The sequence below is a fragment of the Hyperoodon ampullatus genome (genome assembly GCF_949752795.1).
Source record: "Hyperoodon ampullatus genome assembly, chromosome: 12".
In the NCBI taxonomy this organism is placed as follows: Eukaryota; Metazoa; Chordata; class Mammalia; order Artiodactyla; family Ziphiidae; genus Hyperoodon; species Hyperoodon ampullatus.
This window is the reverse complement of record NC_136925.1, coordinates 57,306,240-57,328,069: the sequence shown is the minus strand read 5'-3', so window position 1 is coordinate 57,328,069 and position 21,830 is coordinate 57,306,240. Positions and strand designations below refer to the sequence as shown.

At 38.4% G+C, this 21,830-nt stretch overlaps 1 protein-coding gene across 1 annotated transcript in view; it reads right to left on the bottom strand.

Moving 5' to 3' along the window:
- L3MBTL3 (L3MBTL histone methyl-lysine binding protein 3) overlaps positions 1-21,390 on the bottom strand; it is a gene marked incomplete at its 3' end in the record, with an annotated part of 106,989 nt that extends 85,599 nt beyond the window's left edge. The window contains exons 1-8 of the mRNA XM_079716627.1: positions 21,275-21,390; positions 13,368-13,479; positions 12,924-12,998; positions 11,321-11,480; positions 10,060-10,189; positions 8,109-8,193; positions 6,410-6,501; positions 4,126-4,230 (exon numbers count right to left, since the gene is read on the bottom strand). Of these exons, the coding sequence (XP_079572753.1) occupies positions 4,126-4,230; positions 6,410-6,501; positions 8,109-8,193; positions 10,060-10,189; positions 11,321-11,480; positions 12,924-12,998; positions 13,368-13,479; positions 21,275-21,376 (861 nt within the window). The 5' untranslated portion in view covers positions 21,377-21,390. The remainder of the gene's footprint in view (positions 1-4,125; positions 4,231-6,409; positions 6,502-8,108; positions 8,194-10,059; positions 10,190-11,320; positions 11,481-12,923; positions 12,999-13,367; positions 13,480-21,274) is intronic.
- Between the last annotated feature and the right edge of the window lie 440 nt (positions 21,391-21,830).

Here is a 21,830-nt window from a genome sequence, read left to right as displayed (position 1 = left end):
TCACAATCCTAAAGTAATCAGGAAGCTGTACGGTTACTGCCATGAAGAGTTCTCTAGGGCATACTGTTAAAATTCAAGTGGCAGAACAAACTTACAGAGTGAGTCACACTTTATGAGAAAAATTATATTCGTGTGAGTCCATGTATGTATTTATGTATGTTTCTGTGGGTATATATATATATCATTATGTGTGTATACATATATACATATGCCCACACATACATACATAAATACATACATGGACTCACACACAAAGGTATACGTATTTAGGCACACACATTTATATACATACTTACACACATATATAGGTAAATTCACAGTAAAAAAAAAGTCTGGAAGGACAGATGTCAAATATTAACAATGATTTGTTTTGAGAAGTGGGAAAGAAGAGGCAAAAGGGAATGATGGATTTTTAAATATTTTATCTTACATATTAGCATTTAAAAAAATAGAAGGTATTAATGCTACATATATAAAAGTGAAAATAAGCTGACTCCCCCCAGAGAGATAAGAACACCCTGCAGAGCCGAGACTGGGGTCTCTAGAAGCACGATCATTCGAGAAGGGTAGGTGGCTGCCCCCCACCCATCCCATACCAAGGAGGAGCTCAGGGGCTGCTTCTCTTACAATTCTTGGAGCTAGGCAGGCCCACCCTGCCTTACCCTCAGTTGTCCCTGGTCAACGCCTAAGAAACAAGCCCCTTCGGTAATTTATCCCTTCAACCCTTCAGGGTCATACTGCTCTGAGCTTCTGCCCCGTGCCGTCAACTTCCCACTACTCCCCTTATAATCTCTCTACTATAGCTTAAGCCCTCCGAAACCCTTTGGTAAACGGCCTCCTCCACCCTCAGCTTCCTTGCTCAAAGGCACATCTGCTTCTTCCCTCTGAAGCCTTCCGTCAAGTGGAGGCTGCTCTTTTTCCAACTCTCCGTCCCTCCAAGGCCCAAGCGTGGCCTCCTGCCTCAGGCCACACCACGCTCCTGGGCCTGTTCTCCACCCTCTCCTCTGAGGCCTGTGCCATGTGGCTGCACCACTTCGCCCTCATCATCCTGCATACTACCTCCCAAACATCCCTTGTCACTCGTCACACTAAGCACTGGCTCACTCTCTTCCTTTCCATCCTGAGTAGTTCCACCAGGCACATGGGTGACTCAGCCAATACCACAGCTCCTTCTCCCTGCACTTCCTCTTCCCATGGATCCTGTCCCATCAGAAACTGCGCTGCCTTTCAACGATTAAATTAACACATCCATTCAGTTTGCTAACTCAGTTACTCCTGATACACTTCCTTCTGAATCTCAATGAAAACTCTAGCATCTCACATTGATTCCTCTACTTTTTCCATAGCATCCTCCTTTCTCTGAAGCCTCCTTCCTTAGCAGTCACTTAAAATATTTTGTCAACATTTTAAATTGTTGCCCTAAAATGTTGTCTGACAAAACTCCATTATCCCAAGTATCCACCCAGTCTGCACCTATACCTGGTCTAGGGACTGGTGCTAAGGGAAAAAGATGACACACAGTCAATCCTCATTATTCATGGTTTCCGTATTTGCAAATTCACCTTGATAACATACATTTGTAACCCCAAAATAATATTTGTGGGGTCTGGGGACACGTGCATGCACAGAGTGGTGAAAAATCTGACTCACCCATCATGCAAGTTTCCAGCTGAGGCTGAACAAGGCAAGATGCTCTGCCTTCGTGTTTCGTACCTCACCCTACAAGCAAGTGTCCTTTATGTTACCTACTTATTTAGTGTCACGTTTTTTCATGTTTTGTGCTTTTTGTTGTGATTTTGCTATTTAAAACCGCCCCTAAGCCTAGTACTGAAGTGCTAGGTAGTGTTCCTAAGTACAAGAAGGCCGGCAAGTGCCTGACAGGGAAGATATGTGTAACAGATAAGCTTCATCAGGCATGAGTTACAGCGCTGGTGGCCATGACTTCAATGTTACCGAATCAACAATAGGCAAACAGGTTGTCTTCACACAGAAACATAAAACAAGCTTAGTGCTGATCGGCTGACGAGAATGTTGTGACCAGAGGCTCCCAGGAACCTAACCCTGTATTTCCCCTAAGCGCAATGGTTCAGTAGTATTTACGGAATATAACTACCGTAAATAACGTGAATCAAATGTACCTGTTTACCGCACTCTCCCTACTACACAGCAATCCTTCTAGACGTGCCTGGCCAGTTCCCTCTCCCATTCTTCACAATGGCCTTTTTAAACCTCCTCCCTCTCCTTCAGCTACCAATCCCACTATCTCTATCGTCAATCTCAGCTGACGATTTACCTCCAGAAGTTGCCTCCAAACTGGCAAACCTGCCCACGCCCACCACACCCACCCTTTCCTGCTCTCCCCTGCAGAACCCAAGGAGAGATTCCCCTGCTGGCGAAGGCTTGGCTCTCCTCATATACTCTGGATCCCATCTTCTCCCATCCCTTCTTTGTCAATTATCTGCTCTCTCTGAGCCTTCCAATCCTCTGCTCCCTAACGACTTCTTCAGAATTCAAGCACTCTCGCACCAGTCTCTTCTCATTACAACAAAAAGGGAGGGATGAGGGAGAGAGCAAGAAAAAGTAAAGAAAAAACTATCTCTTAGGCTTAGTCAAATTCTTGTACACTCTTGGTGAAAATCTAACAACTGATAAACTTTTTTGGAGCACAAAATAGCAATATGCATCAAAATGTAAACATCCTTAACTTTCAACCTGGTAATTCTAGGGATGGCTCCTACAGACATACTCACTATGCAAAAAACAAAACAAAACAAAGGCCAACAAAAAAACACCGAAATATAAAAGGATGCTCACAGAGGCACTGTTTGTAATAATGAGAAAGTGAAGACCACTCAGTTGTTCATCAATATGAGAACAATTAGATAAACTGCAGCAATTCAGTGAAATGGAATACTACTCACTGGTTAAAAATATTATATATGTATAATATAATATATAAGATACAGTGTCACAAAAGCAAGTTGCATAATATTATGTGTGATATCACTTACATGTAAAAAAGAGAAAAATATATTTATACATATTTTTACATGCATAGAAAACATCTGGAAGGAACACCACGAACTCACAAGTGTCATTATCTTTGGGATACAGAATGAGGAAAACAGGGTGGACACAGAACTTCTATTTTTTTTAATTATATATACTCTTACACTACCTGACATTTCCAGGATGAGCAAACATTAATTACTGTAATGATAAAAAAAAAAACTAGACAAACTAAAATAAATTTCCTTTAAAACCAAGTGTTGAAACACACACACACACACACACACACACCCCTCCCTTAAAACGTTTCCCTTGTCTTTTACTGCCAACTTCTTAAAAGCAGTCTATACTTACTGAATGTTTTCATAAATCTCAGTTGTTCTGAGAACTATATAAGCTAATACATGGAAAACACTCAGCTCAGCATCTGTCCCATGGTACACGCTATGTAACGGTATGTTATTATTTATGGTGACTGTCATCATCCAGCTATCAGATGAGACTGTGTTGTGTAGGAGCCAAACGTCTTACAAATCCACTAAGTCACTGAAGGAAAGCTATGATAACTAAAACTAATACACATGCTGGTCTTATTCTTTGAGGAAAATTTTAAAAGATACATACATACCCCTGACTCAAGGAAGAGAAGAAGAAGGAGGCAAGCACATAAAGGAAGAAAAAAATTCTAAGCGCTTTCAGTAATATATTGGACTAAGATATACCTAATTGACTTGGACATCTTTTCCCAAAAAATTTCAAAGGGATACCTTGAAATACTGAAAGTAATATAAATATCCATTGGTCTGTTCCTTATGTTAAGGAACATGGTATGGTAAAGCCTATGGTGTCAGGCAGACCAGGGGTCAAATCCTGGTTCTACTACTTTGAAGCTGTGTGGCCTTGTATACCTCACTTAGCCTCTCTGAGCCTCAGTTCCTTCATCTATAGAACAGGGATGAAAAGGCGTTCTTGCAAAGATTAAATGAGGTAATGTTTACAAAATGCTAAGCACCGTGCCTGGCATAAAGTAAGCACTCAACAAATGGCACCTTTTCCCATTATTAAATCCCTATAATCACTATTTTGTTTTAAAAATAAAGATGAGGCAAAGCTTACCTCAGCCACAGTGAGGACGCAGTACACGGACTGATGCTCAGGGTCCACGCCTTCTAATTTCATGCCAACTTTAAACCCATTTTTGTTATATGGAAAAGATTGATACTAAAATGCAAAATGACAGCAGTTTTAGTGAGTGATCACCATTCTTAAATAAAGACTATATAACCAAATACATAAACAACTCCTAAAAATCCAAAAGAAAAGGATCACTGGGTCATCTCATGGAAAAATGGACAAAGACTATAAACAGGAGACAGAAAAGGAAATTTAAATGTCTTATCGACTTAAAAAGATGCTCAATCTCCCCCATAAGAGTCAGACAAAGTAAAATTACAGTAAAATATACTTCGCCTATCAGACTGATAAAGGTCAAAAAGTTTGGTTACAGCGCATTGGCAAGGCTCTAGGGAAAGAGACGCACACATACATCGCTAATAGGGACAAAAACTTGTACAAACTCTAGCAATCTCATGATATCCATAAAAAAGAACATTCTCTTTGACTCAGCAATTCTAATCTTGGGAAATTATCCAAAAGAGATAGCCACATATGTGCTAAAGGAGAGGTGTACGAGGTTATTCACCAAAGCATTTACTTACCAAAAGACTCATGTATTTATAGTATATATTCCATATATACATAGCATTTCATCTTATATCTGTTCCATAATAATTTAAGGTGGTCCCTACCGACACATATATGTGTGTCATACTCATGTAATATATATGACATACAGATATGACATACATGTCAATCAATAGGGAGCAGCTTACATTATTATGGAACAAACATAAGATGGAATACGACGCATCAGTATAAAAGACTGATGCAGTGGTTAGATGAACTGAGATGGAATCATCTCCAAACTAAGTTAGACAAAAAAGCAAAGTCCAAAACAGTATGTGACATATGTTATCATTTGGTTAAAGACAGGGAGGGGAGGATTTCTGTCTATATATTGCTTATATGTACATACAATTTTCTTATAGTGCCTTCATGTTTTAATCACATGAATGTATTACTGATTCAAGTAATTAGCTGTATTTAAGCTTTTTAAAAAAAAATGTAAAAAAGTCTATTCTGCAAAGGACCAAAGTTGCAGAAAATAATTATACAGAACAAGTCATATGCAATTAATATTACATATTAAATATTTTAATGTAGATGTAATCATCCCAACATTTACTATTCACCACTTTTTAAAAAAATTTTATTGAATACTCACCACTTTTTAAAAACTCTGTGTTCATACATATATATAACAAAGTATTGATGGCAGATTTATTACATACCATGATTAAATATAATTAAATCATTTAAACCAAGGGTCAGCAAACTACAGTCTAAGGGACAAATCCAGCCCACCACCTATTTTTGTAAATAAAATTTTACTGGAATACAGCCATGTTCATTCATTTATGTATTGTCTCTAGCTACTTTCATTACAAGAACAGAGTTGAGTTGTTACATCTGAGACCACATACCCCATAAAGCCTACAATATTTTCTATTGTCCTTTATGGAAAAAGTTTACTGACCCCTGGTCTAGCCCAGAGACAGCAGTTCCCACTCAGAACTACTTTTATTGATTTTAAATCACTTATGATAAAATATTTTTCCATAGTTATATAGTAACCCATCTTTTGATGTTTTGTTGTGATATTATGTAAACCACAGTAACTCATTTTTATTCTCCCAAAGACATAATGTTGACATGAAATTTTACGCTAGTTCTTCTTTATCTACTAGTTTTTCAGTAGTAGTAGAAACATCCCTTTTTTATTTTTTATTTTTTATTTTTTATTTTTTTTTTTGCGGTACGCGGGCTTCTCACTGCTGTGGCCTCTCCCGTTGCGGAGCACAGGCTCCGGACGCGCAGGCTCAGCGGCCATGGCTCACGGGCCCAGCCGCTCCGCGGCATGTGGGATCTTCCCAGACCGGGGCACGAACCCGCGTCCCCTGCATCGGCAGGCGGACTCGCAACCACTGCGCCACCAGGGAAGCCCTAAACATCCCTTTTTTAAAATCAATGAGAAAGCCTGGTAAATATTGAGAAGAAAGAGCACACGCACGTGCGTGCGTGTGCGTGGGGTGTGCTCATGCACATGGCACTGGGGAAGGTGTGAGTATAAATGCTAGCCGCCCTCGGAGGCACCCCTCCACATATGAAAAACAATATGTTTGAGAAATTATCCCAAGTCACATTTCCTAAACAGACAGTAGAAACGGCAGTACCAATTCCAGAGAAGCGTTATGGACAATGTTTCTAGAAGGGCCTGTACCTCCTTGAACAGCTTTGCTGGCACTGCCACAGCTTTTTCCTCTTCCAGGTAGGATGCCCAGCACCAAGCTTTCTTTCCTTTAGGAGGCAGACCTGAAAAGCGAATGAAACTAAAATGATAGAATTTCCAAATCTAAGAAATCAGAGTGGTACACTATGAACTCTCACTTCCCTAACTATCCCCAGGCCTGGCTCTTCTCTTACTTTCATGGCTGGTATTTCTCAATCCCTTTTCCTGGCTCCTCTTCCAAAGAAATGAGAGCTAACAAGTGAACTGTGTGTATGTCCAGGTATGAGTGTAGAGAAAAGAAGCAGAAGAACTTAAGGTTAATGAAGAAGATGTAGTAGGAAGCCAAGAAAGAACAGTACCATGGAAGCTACAGCAAGTAAGAGCTTCTTCTAGAAGCAGGATGCTCAAAATGTTTTTCCTAAGGAATCAAGAAGTTGAGGACTGAGAAAAGGTCAGTGCACTAAGTGGTTAGGGACTGACTGCTAATCTTTCTCCAAGATTTAAAAAAAAAAGGCGGGGGGGGGGAAATCAAGGTGCCAAAGGCCAAATTGAAGTAGCAAAAGAATACATAAATGATAAACATATGGAGTCAGCAAATATCAATTTTATTTGGGATTAATTTGACAAAAAATGAAAATGAAAGAAAGGATGTAACAGCTTGATGGGTATTAAAATTGGGGGAATGGTATTTTGGGGATGAGATTGCAACAGGCAATGATGAAGCTCATGAAGAGGAAAAAAAATGGAACACCTAAGAGGGGGGAAATGACTGAAGGAACAAGGTCACAGAAGGGCCAGAGCCCTGAGAGTAGAAATGAACGGGAAGGGAGAGTCAGGATAAAGACACTTTTGAGGCAGAGTGCAGAGTAACTGAGAATTTACTCCCTTTAATTTCAGTGACATAAGATAGAAGGTCATCTCCCCCAAAACCTAAAAGTTAGGCTGTGTGCTTGACGCAGGTAGAAATATCTCAAACTCTTTTTGAGGAATTAAGAGCTGAATGAGCGAGGAATGCAGCCAAACCCGGAAGAGGAGCGCTGGGTTCAGGCCTGGATTTGCAGGGACAATGTGACTGGCAGGTCAGAACGGGACTGTGCAAAGTAGAGTGACCTAACATGCAGGACCGGCCAGCCAGATGTGGCAGGTCCTTCCTTTGGATACAGCCTAGTGGGGCACACGGAGGCTTCTATGGAGATGACCCAAGGCCCACGATGAATAAGGCAGCAAGTTCATCCACCAAGTACTGCAGGGCAGGGCCTCATGAGAGTAAAGGACTAGATTCCTCATGAGAATAAAGTGTTCCTTGAGGAACAAAGAAAAAGAAAGGTACCAGGTCAGGAGGTCATGGTTGAGAGGAAACTTTAAAAATCTATAACCTTAGGAAATGAATAGGAACAGAGGTTTTAGTCAAAGCGCATAAGTAAAAGTACCTACTGGATGGAAAAATAAATAATGGAAAGTGGTCTCAAGTTTGCCCTGACACTACTCAAAAGTTGCTAATTTCCACTTTTCCCCCTTATCTACTTCTTCTAAACTCTAATTTTTATTGACACAATTTAATCAAAGAAAACCCCCAAATGATCCTTTAACTGCCATAGTGTGCATTACAATTAAGACTAAAATGTCTACCTGTGTGAAATCTTTTCAGCTTCATAAAGTTACAAATAAAATCTTCCTTTCATCAACTCACCCTGCTTTAATACAGCCGAATCACCTCGCCTTTTCCTTCGGGCTCTCTGCGAACCCCTCAGGATTCTTCCATCCTGTTTGTTTTCCTACAATAAGGAAGAAAAGTTTATGATTTTAAAAAGTTCATGAAATTGGCACCAATGAAAAGTTAGAGAGCTGTCAGAAAGCATTATTTTTGGGGGGATTCTTCTTCAATTTCACTTCATAACTTTTAAAAGAAAGTAAGAATATAGGTCACTTGAGAACTGTGTTGCTGTTGGCCTGAGGTCCTTACAAAATAAGAACATTTCCAAGAATTACACTCTGTTATAGTACAGATACAGGTCCCACCTCCTTGAAACACTTTCTTCTTTCAGCTCCTGGACCACTCTGTTCTGGTTTCCCTCATACCTCACTGGCCCCTCTTTCTCAGTCCCTTTGCTGACATCTCCTGCAACCTAATCCCCTTCTCTTCTTTATCTAATCATTCTCCCTAGGTTTTAAAGATCATTTGTCTGCTGAATATCCCACATCCGTATCTCTAGCCCTGACCTCTTCCCTAGCTCCACATTCATGTATCCAGATGCCTACTTGGGATCTTCGCTTGGATGTCTAATAAGAATCTCAAACTCACGACGGCCAAAGGACTCTAGATTCTATACTCCACTCTGGCCTTACCATTCTCAAGTAATGGCGTGATTAGCCAGTCAATAGTTCAAGCCAAAAAGCTAAGAGTTATCTCTGATTCTTCTCTTTCCCTCACACACCCTGACAACCCTACCTTCAGCATCTATCTCAAATCCACTGACTTCTATCTTAAACAGCCCTCTTATTTAGTCACTGCAATAAACTCCTAACTGGTTTCCCTGCTTCTACTCTTGCTCTCACATGTCAAAGCTAGAGTGATCATTTTAAAACATTAATCCCATCAAAGTATTCCCCTGCCTTCAACTTTCCAATGGCTTCCTATCATACTCAGAATAAAGTGAAAACCCATTACTCTGGTTTACCATAAAGCCCTGGACCACACAGAACTCTTCAGCTTCATCTTACTCCATTCTCCCCTAGCCCTCAAGGCTCAACTACCTTGTCTTCTTTATTTCCTTAAACAAAACACGCTACACGCATTCTTATCTTATGGTCTTTTCCCTAGCAATTCCACTGCCCCACGGGGCTTCTCACTCCCAACTTTTTTTCTTATTATTCATATCACATTGTCCAAGCCACCCTCCCTAGGAGGCCTCACTGATAACCCAACTTAAAGCAGTCAGATCATCTTAATGCCCCATTGTAATTCTCGGCATAGCACTCATCACAGGCTGATATTTCCCCTGTTTATTTTGTTAATTTTATGTCCCCTTAACAAGAATGTAATGTCCCTGAGGAAAGAAACCCTGTCTTCCTGCTGTCTTATTCATCCCTGCATTCCCAACTCCTAAAACAGTGACTAGCCAATAATCGTTGCTCAATATTGATCTTAAGGAAAATGCTTTGAGACCTCAGAGTTCTCTTTTCGTATAGAGTTACTAACAAATATTTTAGAGGGGGGATGTTTATGTTTTAATTAGCATATTGTGAATTAGTTTTAGCTAAATATACCTGACATTTATCTGCCATTTTATACCTACTCACCTAGTTTTATGATATCTGTCTGCAATTTACCAAAATGGGATTGGCATTTTGCTGTCAAGAGGAATCTAAAATTAATTTGCGAAACTGCAGGTTCTCCTGGTGCCGCTCTCACTGCATCAGTAAATTCCAGAACATCCTACTTCTTCACCCTGAGGAAGGGGTACTACTATTTATAACTCCCATCTTGAGATGAGGACAGTGACACAGAGAGGGTAGGTGGGTAACCTCCTGATGGTAAAACAAGGTCATGGAACCAACATGTGAACTCAGGTAACTGGCTCCAGAGCCAGTGCCTTGGGCCGCGGTGCTACCCGCGAAGGAAAAGCCCTGTGGGTACTAACCGTCTCCTCATCTCGCTCTTCCTCCTCTTTGGAGTCCGCTTTCAGAGATAACTTTGGCTTTTTCTTCCGACTACACTTAGGATCTTCCTCCTCATTGTCTTCTCCCACGTCCCTTTCTTCCTTCTGATCTCTGCTGAATTTATAAACCCAAAAAAGTGACAGGAGACAATACCCATCAAATATCTGCATGTTGATTAGCAAACGCAAAAATCATTAAAAAAATATTTAACCACCAGGAGAATGGTGTACATATCATCGATAAGAGACACTTCAAACCACCATCATGTATAACACTGTCAAGACAGAAAGTGGAAATTAGCTTATGTATTAATTTATATAATTAATTATTATAATTAGGTAATTAATGATATAATTTTAAAAGGGCACCAGCACTACAGGTGAAACAGGTTCTAACAAGTTTAAAATTATTTGTCTTCCACAGCTGCCATCCATACTAATAAAAGAATCGATTATTTAGAGATATTCTAGTCTTCAGGGGCAATTTTAAAGCAAAGATCTAGCACTTATTAAGAATGCCAAGTCCAACTGAAAAAGGCCAAGTGTAATTTTGTAAAACATCAGGTGGCTAATGAAAACAGACAATTCTCCAGCCTGTTCTGATTAAAACACATGGGAAACTCCACTCAAACATAAATGCCAAGTCATTTATTTGTAGTATACAAGTATGTACAGGAAATACACCTTGTGGGTGATAAGCTGACCTTGTCAGACAGTTCCCAATGACAGTCACACCACCCTGACTCGGAATCCTCAATCCATCCTGAGATCAGTAGTAACACAACTACCACACTACTCACTATGGCCATTCAGCGGATTCTCAGTCAGGGGAAGCTTCAGTCCATTTGTGAAGTTTTAGCTGAATTACCTAAGACCTCCCAAAATATAAACAAAAGTGTGTTTCCACAAACATGAGTATCATTAAAATGTGTGTGTAGCCCAAAGAAATCTAAATACTCTTGGCTGGGGAGCAATAAAATTAATGTAAACAAAAGGCTAAAGAAAGAGGCAGAGGTTGTATTGCAGCTAGGACGTGAACAGCACAACTCAGTTCAGACATGACCAAAGATCCCAGTCCAGTAGTGGGATCAGGGTCCAAGTGTCTCCAAATGGAAAGTCTCTGGGGGAAAAAAGATATTTTTGGATGACAGACATCAGAAAGCACAAAACCTCTGTATTCCCAAGCACCAGGCCCTTGGACTCTAAAACTCATTTTATAGATGGAATGGGGGCAAAAACCTACTTGTCTTTGACATGCCGAGCACAATTCTGGCTGCAATAGTTTCCTCCAGAAAGACACTCATCTACATTGCCATACTGACAACAGTTCTCACAGAATTGAAGCCCTTCTACTTTCACTGGATCCTTCAACCTGAAAGGCATCCCAGTCTTCTCGGAAAAGACTAGAAGACGAAAAGAAGAAAAAAAATTTAAAACCGTGACAGAAATCATTGCAAAACACATTTAGACTTTTTCTTCTAATAATTTTGTTAGCAACACAATAAAAGAATAATGTTTGTTGAATGAATGAATGAATGATCAAACTACATAGCGCTTGGGAGGGAGAAGAGGATGGGCTTGACAGGAATCACTCAAATTATTTACATAACGCACAAAAAAATTCTTCAGAAAAGGTAAACAAAAGCTTGTCCAAGGCCTTTTCTACAGAGTTCAAAGTAAAATGAAGAAAATTTCATTAGTCACTAAATTCAGAAGATGAAACCAACCATCCATAGAATCCTATACAGCTGTATCTTTTTGACAAAACTTTAAAAGGGTTATTTATGTTATATAGTGTTTTTGATGAGTGACTCTTTTACTTAATGGGCTGAATCAACATCTTTCTATTTTACTTTTAATGTAGAAGATCTCCTAAATCATAATTATCCATATTGTCTAGGAGCTCACATTTCCTTTTGCTTGAATCGTTAGGCTAATCATTCATTCAGCAAACATTTATTAGGCACCAATTTACGCTAGACACTGATAATGACAGTATAGACCTTGCCCAAGAGAGCTCACAGTCTAGAAGAGAAGACAGACAAGAAAACCAATATTTATAATAAAATGTGATACATGCAATAATTGAAGCATGAACAAGTTCCAGAAGTAGTACAGAGGAAGAAGTGACTCATCCAGCCCGGGGGGAGGTCAAGGAAAGATTTTCTGATATAAAGCCTCAACAGGGTTTTGAAGGCCAAGGAGGAATTTACCAACTGGACAAAGAGAGAAACAGCATCCCAGCCAGAAGAAACAGCATGAGCAAAAAAGGCAGGAAAGTATGAAACCGCATGATATGCTGGGAGAATTTTATGTAATTCAGTGCTGCTGGCCCTGCCAGAACACAGCATACAAAGAACAGAACAGAGAGCAAAGACACAAAGCAAGCAGGTGGGTGCGGGTCACCCAGATCTTTGTCTGTTTTGCTAAAAAGACAATAAGAAGTTGGTGAAGTGTCAGATAAGCAATCTACACAAGTTCCTCTGACTTCAGTGTGTGGGATAAATTGGGGGAAATCAGAAGCAGAGTGATTCTTTAGGAGCCCGTCTGCAGTAATTCAGGTGAGAGGTGATTAGGCCCTAAACTAAGGCAGTGGCAGTGATAATAGGTAGAAAAGGCCAGATCTGAGACGTATTTAGGAAATAAAAACCAAGAGGATTAAGTAACAGGCTATGCGGCTGGGAGAGAACAAATTCAGGATGACTCCTAGATTTCTTGCTTGTCCACTGGGTGGATGGTGCTACCATCAATTGATATTACGGGCTACAGAAGAAAAAGCAGGTTGGGGGGAGGGGAGAAAGAAATAGAAAATGAATCGCATTTCAGACATGTGGAGTTTGAGGTACCTGTGGGACATCCAGGTGGAGATGTCCAGTAGGCAGGTGGAAATACGGGCCTGGAGCTCAGGGGAGAGGTCGGGGCTGGAGATATAGATTTAGGAGTCATCAGCATATAGGTGTTAGTTACAACCATCGGAGTAGATGAGAAAAAAGTGGCAGGCTTTTGGCTAAATCACCTGGGTAGGCTATTAAAACATGGATTTACTTGATAATTTCCAATTAACCTTATGCTATGACAGATCTGGCATAAAGAAAAAGACACTTTATAGTTATTTTAAAATATAAAAGCTGGTTCCATATTAGTTTCGTCATAGAAATTGACCTAAGAATATGTGACACAAAGATCACCCAGGATTTTGAAAGTTCCAGCCTATTATAAAACCTTATGTATTCTTACGTTAAAACTCTTCAAAAAAAAAAGAAAGGACAATGCAGATGACCTGTTCTTACCTTCTTGAGCAGTTGGTACCATCCAAGTTGTGGTAGCTGTTGCTTTTTTAACATTTTCCATCTCACTCTCATCTGTTATAACTTCCAAGGCGCCAAACTCATTTACACGGAACTAGCGACAATAGTAGAAAGAGGCAAAATTTACAAAAGTGCTCAGAAAAGTCATCATTTAATGGCTGGCACATGTAGTCTTTAAGCAAATGAACTACGTTTTTATAAAGTTAATTTCAACAACTGTATCCAGAAAAGCCTGCTACCACTATTAAGCCCTTTGCATTTACCAATTCTGGAATTTCAGGAAGGGAGAATAGAACAATGCGACAAAGAACGTCTTAAGGATACAAACAACCACCCCTGCACTGTCCTATGGAGTTGCCAGCTCACTTATATGGCTTATAATTTCAAACACTATTTTTTTTTTTTTTTGCTAAGACTGTTTTTCTTATTTCATATTCCTGCTTATTTGATGATCAAAGTCAGTAAAAGGAGAATTACTGTTTTCCCAGGAATCAACTTGTCTCACCCAAGTTCACCTAGTTCAAAGAACAGGAATATCATCATTCTAGAAATTGTGATTTGCATGTCCCTATCCCCATATTCCAAGATATGAGGAAGGAAGGCTAAGCGTGAGTCATGGGACCCCTGGCCCTATACCTCCTCTTTCTTTCACTGCTCTTTAGAATTCTCTGTTATATTCATTCACTTCTAGTCCTCCTAAACTAAACCACTGGTAATATCTATGAGATGTGAACAAGCTTACTAGCTTCAGGCCAGTTTTATCACTAAAAAGTAAGGGCATCTTGATTTCATGGGCATTTTTGACCCCAAATATTGAAAATTTCCTCTCACCTCATGGCGAGTCTCAAACCAAGTATTCTTCTGCAATCTCCTGGACATACAGTTTATGTGTTGAAGACTTTTAACCACTACCTGTGTGCAGGGGCCCCATTCTCTTTGAAACAGCTAGGTTTACTCTCACATTCACGAAGGTCAAAGTTATTCTGTATTCCTTCTGTTTTTCCACAAAATAGAATGACATTAGGGATCCACTAAACTTGACAGGGGATGAAGAGCTAGAAAGCTCAAAATTCAAAAGGATTATAAAACTTTCGGCTTAAAGTTTTTAGATCTCTCACAGAAATATAGATGAGCATGCAAATATGCAGTATTTAAATAAGGTCTTCCACTTCCCAATCTAAAAATCTATTTGGTCAACATGCCAACAGAATGATTTATTTTACCAAACTAGATTCAGACTACAAGTCAGAAACACCATAAGCAAAAATTACAACTAATTATTCTTTCCACCAGGTGAAAATAGCACCTTAAACAATTTTCTGCACATAGTCTACAATTATTAAAAGCTTTCTAGACTGAACAAGTGACATAGTTACGGAAGGTGAAAATGTTTTCTCTCTATTTCATATTCCAGATACAAGTTCCCAGGTAACATGTATATACTAAACCTAGTGCGTTCACCTAAAAATGTCAGTTTAGGAGGTGGTAAAAAGTCAATTGGAAGGGAAAGAGCTAAAAATAACTTTACTTTTTGAAAATAAAATAAAATTTTAAATGACCAACTCTGAAACCAGAATATTTCAAAATAAAGCTGACAGTACCATCTACTGGGCAAGAGTAGAAAAGCCAAGTCATCATGATTATTAATTAATGATGTTAAAAACTATGGCAGAAAATCAATTCTGAATGAAAAATTTTTAAAAACTGGCACCAGCCCAGGTAAGTAAGTTTATTTTTACTATATGTTGATGTTAATTTAAACTTTTTTGACAAATAAAAAATGTGGGAAATAAAACAAAACATTTACATTACACAGAAAGTGTCCTGTGGCTTAAATTTCCAAATTGCTGCTAAACTACACCTTGGCATTTCAAACACTGAGAAAGAGAACACAGCTGAGTGGAATCTTCAAATCAAAATTCAGACCTATTACACCTGAGAGTTTTAGGTTCAAATACTTTCAAAGTTAAAAGGTAATATTCCCACATCACAACACTTAATTCCAGTTATCTTTTCCCTCTCGTAATAGTTATTGCCAGTAACTGACCTACAGTCTAAGCACAAAGTAAAGATGCAGTGCACTTAGGGAAACGGTTAACTCCCGTAAGCCAGGGACCCATGGACGGACGTAAGGGGTTGATAAATCCCAGGAAATATATGCAAAATTATGGTTAAGGGCACATATATATTTATCTGGGGATGTAGTTTATAAGTTTTATCATATTCTCAAAGGCATCCTATAACCCTGAAAAAAATTTGATAATCTACTCTAACCAAAGTTACTTTATTTCAATAATTAGAACATTCTCTAACACCATATACAAAAATAAACTCAAAATGGATTAAAGACCTAAATGTAAGACCGGATACCATAAAACTTCGAGAGGAAAACATAGAACACTCTTTGACATAAATTATAGCAATAGTTTGCGGGGTCTACCTCCTAAAACAAAGGAAATAAAGGCCAAAAAAGGGGGGACCTATTTAAACGTAAAAGCTTTTGCACAACAAAGGTAATCATTGACAAAAGGAAAAGATAACCTACTGAATGGGAGGAAATATTTGCAAATGATATGACCAATGAGGGGTTAATATTCAACATATATAAACAGCTCATACAACTCAACACCAAAAAACAAGCAGCCCAATTAAAAAATGGGCAGAAGAACTGAATAGACATTTTTCCAAAAAAGACATACAAATGGCCAATAGACACATGAAAAGATGCTCAACATCACTAATCATCAGGGAAACGCAAATCAAAACCCCAGTGAGATATCACCTCACACCTGTCAGAATGGCCATCATCAAAAAGGATACAAATAACAAATGTTGGCAAAGATGTGGAGAAAAGGGAACCCTCCTACACTGTTGGTGGGAATGTAAACTGGCACACCCACTGTGGAGAACAGTGTGGAGATTTCTCGAAAAACTAAAAATAGAACTACCATATGACCCAACAATTCCACTCCTGGAAATATATCCAAAAACCCAAAATCACTAACTTGAAAAGATACATGCAACCCAATGATCATAGCAGCATTATTTACAATTGCCAAGATATGTGAGCAACCTAGTGTCCATCAACAGATGAATGGATAAAGAAGATGTGAGAGAGATATGTATATCACATACTATATATTATATATATATATATATATATAAAACACACACACACACACAATGGAATACTACTCAGCCATAAAAAGAGAATGAAATTTTGCCATTTGCAGCAACATGGATGGACTTGGAGGGCATTACACTAAGTGAAACAAGTCAGACAGAGAAAGACAAATACTATATGGTATCACTCATATGTGGAATCTAAAAAATACTGATACAACAAACTAGTGAATATAACAAAAAGAACCACACTCACAGATATAGAGAACAAACTAGTGGTTACCAGTGGCGGCGGAGGGGAGGGGCAACATGGGGTAGGGCATTAAGAGGTACAAACTATTAGGTATAAAATAAGCTACAAGGATATATTGTACAACATGTGGAATATAACCAATATTTTATAATAACTATAAATGGAGTATAACCTTTGAAAACTGTGAATCACTATAGTGTACCCCTGTAACTTACAATAAAAAATTAAATTAATCAAAGTGTTTTTAAAGCATCGTTATCATATGCAAAAAGACACAGGGATCAATTTTTTTGACTTCTCAATTTTTTTGTCTTCCACATTATCACTACTGTAAAAAATATTGGACAGCATAGGCTGTTAGTTAGGTGCTGCTAACATTACTGAGTTCCACTGATGAAATTCCAGAAAGACTGACACATTTCCTAACATTTTTTTCCCCAATAAAATACTCAAATTCTGAAATTGGTAATGCTTTTATGAATGGTGCTGCAACTATAGAAACTTGATATAATCACTTTTTTTAAAGTTATGAGTTCTTTTAACCTAGACATCTAAAAAGCACTATAAAAAATTAGCAACTGACTCCATTCTACAATCAAGAATGTCAAAATTATAAACTTTACAAAAGGGCTTTATTAAGCAAATCAAGCATATCAGCTGACACTGTAACTTCTGTTAGTGGATACATCTAGGTCAATCAGAAAACAATTACGCCTGAAATATATAAGGGGTTGAAAAGGTTTTGTTTGTTTGACTTGGCTTAAGCTACGTTTTATTTTATTCATTCTCTTTACTTTTGCTTATAGAGGCAAAGGATCTTTAGCCTATTTGTGCCTGTCTTTAATAATAGATCATTAAAAGACACTGCTGAGATTACTGTTTTCATTACTTTCAGTGTTGAAATAGGAGTTCTACTTAGCAATCTGTTTTAAGGACAAAGATATTTAGTAACTAAACTGTTGTGAACGTCAATCAAGGCAAAACCCTGCAATAAGAGCGCAGTGAATTTTCCAGTTGGGTTTCTGAATCACTGCTGCTGGGTCTTGCTCTTGGTTAAGTGGCAACTATTCTTTTGAGATAAGATGCTATCACTCTCAGGAGTGTACTGACCTTTTACTGAGGGGCTCCGGAAGACTAAATCCTTATAACCCAGAGGAATAATTCTCTGCAGATAAATTTCAGAAATCATAAGAAGTTTAGGCAGAGAATCGCTTACGGACAGCAAGCCCTACAGTGCATCTTTCCACAAGCCTTACCACTTAGTCGCCTGCCTGTTCTTACAGCTGGCCCTGAGATATTAATCTACAAACACAGATTTGCATTTTAAAGGAACAAATTAGGCAATGGTAACGTTTACAAAGCTTGTTTAAGTAAAAATGTCTTGTTAATGACTACAATATTTTCCAGGGGGCCAGTGGACACTTGTTGTTCCCTAACGCTATACTTTCAGATGCTAGCCCCTCTTCTGTATGCCCCTTTCTCTCCTTCCTCCCATCCCTGCCCCCAAAAGTCTTCACACAGTTTCCCACCTATTTTCAGGCACCTAAACCTCACATGACACCTGCTTCCAAAGCCTTCCTCATCCCTCCAGCTCACATAATACCTCCTCTAAACTGCTGTAACATTTCCCTTTCATCTCTTTTGATATGAAAACATTTCTCTTGTTAGGAGAATAGCAGTGGTAAGAGAATCAATTTTAAAATCAGAAAAGCCTGGTTTTAAGACCCAGTTCTGCCAGTAACGCACTGTCTGACCTTGCTTGAGCAAGTGACTTAAGCACTCCGGGTCTCTGTTTCCCCATCTGTAAACTGACAACAGTGACAGAAACTCCCTCAAATGGGTTAAATAAGAGAATTAAAAGACGTAGGTCAAGTGCTCACCAGAGAATAAGTTCTCTATTCTTTCTGCTACTGCACCCAAATAAGGAGATTTTTGCGCTCTGTTTTATATAAGGGTTGGTTAGCCCAGTGTGAAGGGGGGAATGGGGATGCCAGCAATGGGGACCAGTAAAAAGGGACCAAGGTGTGAACTAGTTGGCTGGGCTGGAAACAGGGTGGCACAGAGGAGTGAAATGAGATGCAGCTGGAGAGGAAAGTAGGGGCTAGACCACCAAAAAACTCTTGTGGTAAATGTAAGGGGTTTGAACTTTATCACGAAGGATACAGGAAACTGCTAAAGGATTTTAAGCAGAAGAGCGATATCACTTGACTGGCCAGCAGTCATGAGGCTTTTACAGAGAAAAGTTCTTTCAAAATGGCAATAAACTGAAGCATATTAAAACCTGTTCCCATGATAAGAAACCAACTTCTATGTATTAGCTGAATTAACTTCAGCTGGTTGTCTTAGGGATCGCACATTAAGAAAGCCATATGCCTTCGCCCATTAAAAAAGAGAAGCTTCCAGTGTCAAATAGGCAGAGCATGATGCGGGAGAGTAAACTGCATGATTTATTCAAAGTTCTTTCCAATAACTTAATTATGAAAAATCAATTGCTTAATCAGATCTCTTAGGCAGCTCAAATTTTAATATGAGGAGCAAATGAATCAGATATCCTAAGCAATATAATCAACTGGCTAGTCTTTGAATCTCCTCAGATAAAAAGGGTTATAAAGTAGAAAATTTTTTTAAATTATTTTTTTAAATAGGGTATCTGTCAACAGCAGATAAAGTGAATTGGATACATGGTAATTACCCAAGTAATTAGATGAGTCTAAAAGTCAAATCAAATAACCCAGATTATAATACCCACTAAGTGGTTTAATTATCTGATTACCTTTATAAAAGTAATAGGTTAATTCCTAAAATCCATTGCCTAGAAAACCTTTAGGCAATCTAAATTTCTTAGGGATGGAGACTTCACTCTATTGTCAAAATCTAACTGAACAAAAATTATAAATTTCATCATCCACCTACATGGAAAAAAAATAAGCCATTCAGAAGGAATAAAAATGTACAAGAAAAATAAGATGTTGAAGCAATAAAAAAAAGGCAGTTTACATAATATACCATAAAGCAAGAAAAGATACAATTTGTTAAGTGTTTTACATATATTATGTTTTTCAATCCTTATAACCAGCTTATGACATAGATCCTATAACCCCATTTTACAGATAAAGATTGTGAAACTTAGAATTTAAATAACAAAGCTCATTTAGCTAATTATGTGGCTGACATTATCAGAATCTTGAAGAGTTTTTCTTTCTCAAAAATTTCAGCACTCTATTTCCATCATATCTAATCCAGATGAACATTCGGAGAATGTTAGAGAAGATAAAACCCTTGGCATTCATTTAATTCCTTATTTTACCAAAGAGGAAATTGGCCCCAAAGAGATTAACTGACTTGCTCAAGGTCACATAGAACTAAAACTAAAAACCAAATCTCCTTTCCATATTTCACTAAACCTCGCTGCAATATTTTTGTTAAACTAAACTCAGATAGATATGTTGGCACACTGCACTTAATTAAACCTAAACCAACTAAAATCTAAGTATTTTTCCAACAAGAGGTGGACTGTCCAAATCTCACCACTGAGGATGGTCTAGAACAGTTTTGGCTCAGATACTTGTCAAGTGGCCACTAAAAGGGATTGGATTCCAAGAAGTCAATATTAGGGGGCAGGGATTTCTATTCAAGACAGGCCAGAACGCCAAGCATTAGCAAGGCAAGCCAAGAGACAGCCAGTTAGGGAGGTCGGATGTTCAAACACCTGAGTGACTAAGTACAAATACAAAGTCTAAAGGGCCATGGACAGGTTCAAGGTCCCAGAGACAGGATCAGAGCAAAAGCAAATTAGAAATGAGAGGTGGGGTGGCTGACTTTCCAGGTGGGTGCTTGCACAACCCTGTCCCAGGGTGCAGCAGATGTGGTCCTGGAGTGGCTTTGGGGGGCTGGGGAAAAGGGGCAGGCTGAGCACCTAGAAAAGGAGTGGACTGAAGCAGTGCTCTCTGAGGAGAGGTCTCAGCTATACAAAAGCAGTCTCATTTACGGGAAGGACCAGCTTCTGAACAAATAATTACACAAAAATCCATATTTACAGTTTACAGTATAAATAATTTAAGGGAGGTGAACAGTCCTGTTTATTCAATATTTTAACATTATCCAGTTTTAAAATAAGAAAGCTAGGACACAGGGAGTGTGGTTTTTCACTTCAAGTTACAAAGCCCATTACTACAAAAAATATACAAAGCTAGACCTTCTAAGTCTACCACTTTTACATTTATTGGCCATCCTGATAGACTAAAACCTGAAACCATCCTCCTTGAAGCTATACATTAATTTCTACAAAATGCGTACAGATTGCAAAAATACTTCTAAGTCCCCTACCCCAAGTGACAAAGGCTTCTGCCAAATCATCAGCAGTTTTATCATCTTGAGATGCTGAGGACGAAGCATCATATAAAACTACAGCCACTATGCTTAATGCTTTTAATCCTTATTTCACATATGTGCTCAAATTCATTTTAATAATAAACACACACACACACAATTTTATGTAATAAAGACAGCTTACCTTTAAATCACTTCCTGGTAATGTACCTACTCCATCCTTCCAATCCATAACACTGAATACATCAAACTCTTGACCACTTGTGCTAGAGGCAGATTCAGTCATGATTTTTTTTTAACCTGGAAAAGGAAAAAAGGGCATATCACTAAATATTCTACATACAAATCAGTTTTTATTTTAGTGTTCATTGCTTCAATTTCCCTTAATTACATAATTTTCTTGATCATAATATCCCATATCCAGAGATTTAGAAATAATTGCTTCAAAAATATTTTTCCTAGTGTAATCCACGGTAAATTACAGGAGAAAATATATTAATAAAAGTTCTAGGTTAAACAAAAAGTGCCATGGTAAATTTTTGCTAGTGTTAGAAGAGGAATTCATCATTTCATAGCATATTCACTTAGAACAAAAAATCATGATGACATATGGATAGAATTCTTCACCCTCTAAGAAGTTCCCCCCACCCCGAGACATTCAAAAGAGAGTAGATGTGGATAAAGGATAGTATCCAGTATAAAATGTTGAAAAAGAGGCCATTTAGATTTTAAAAAAGAAC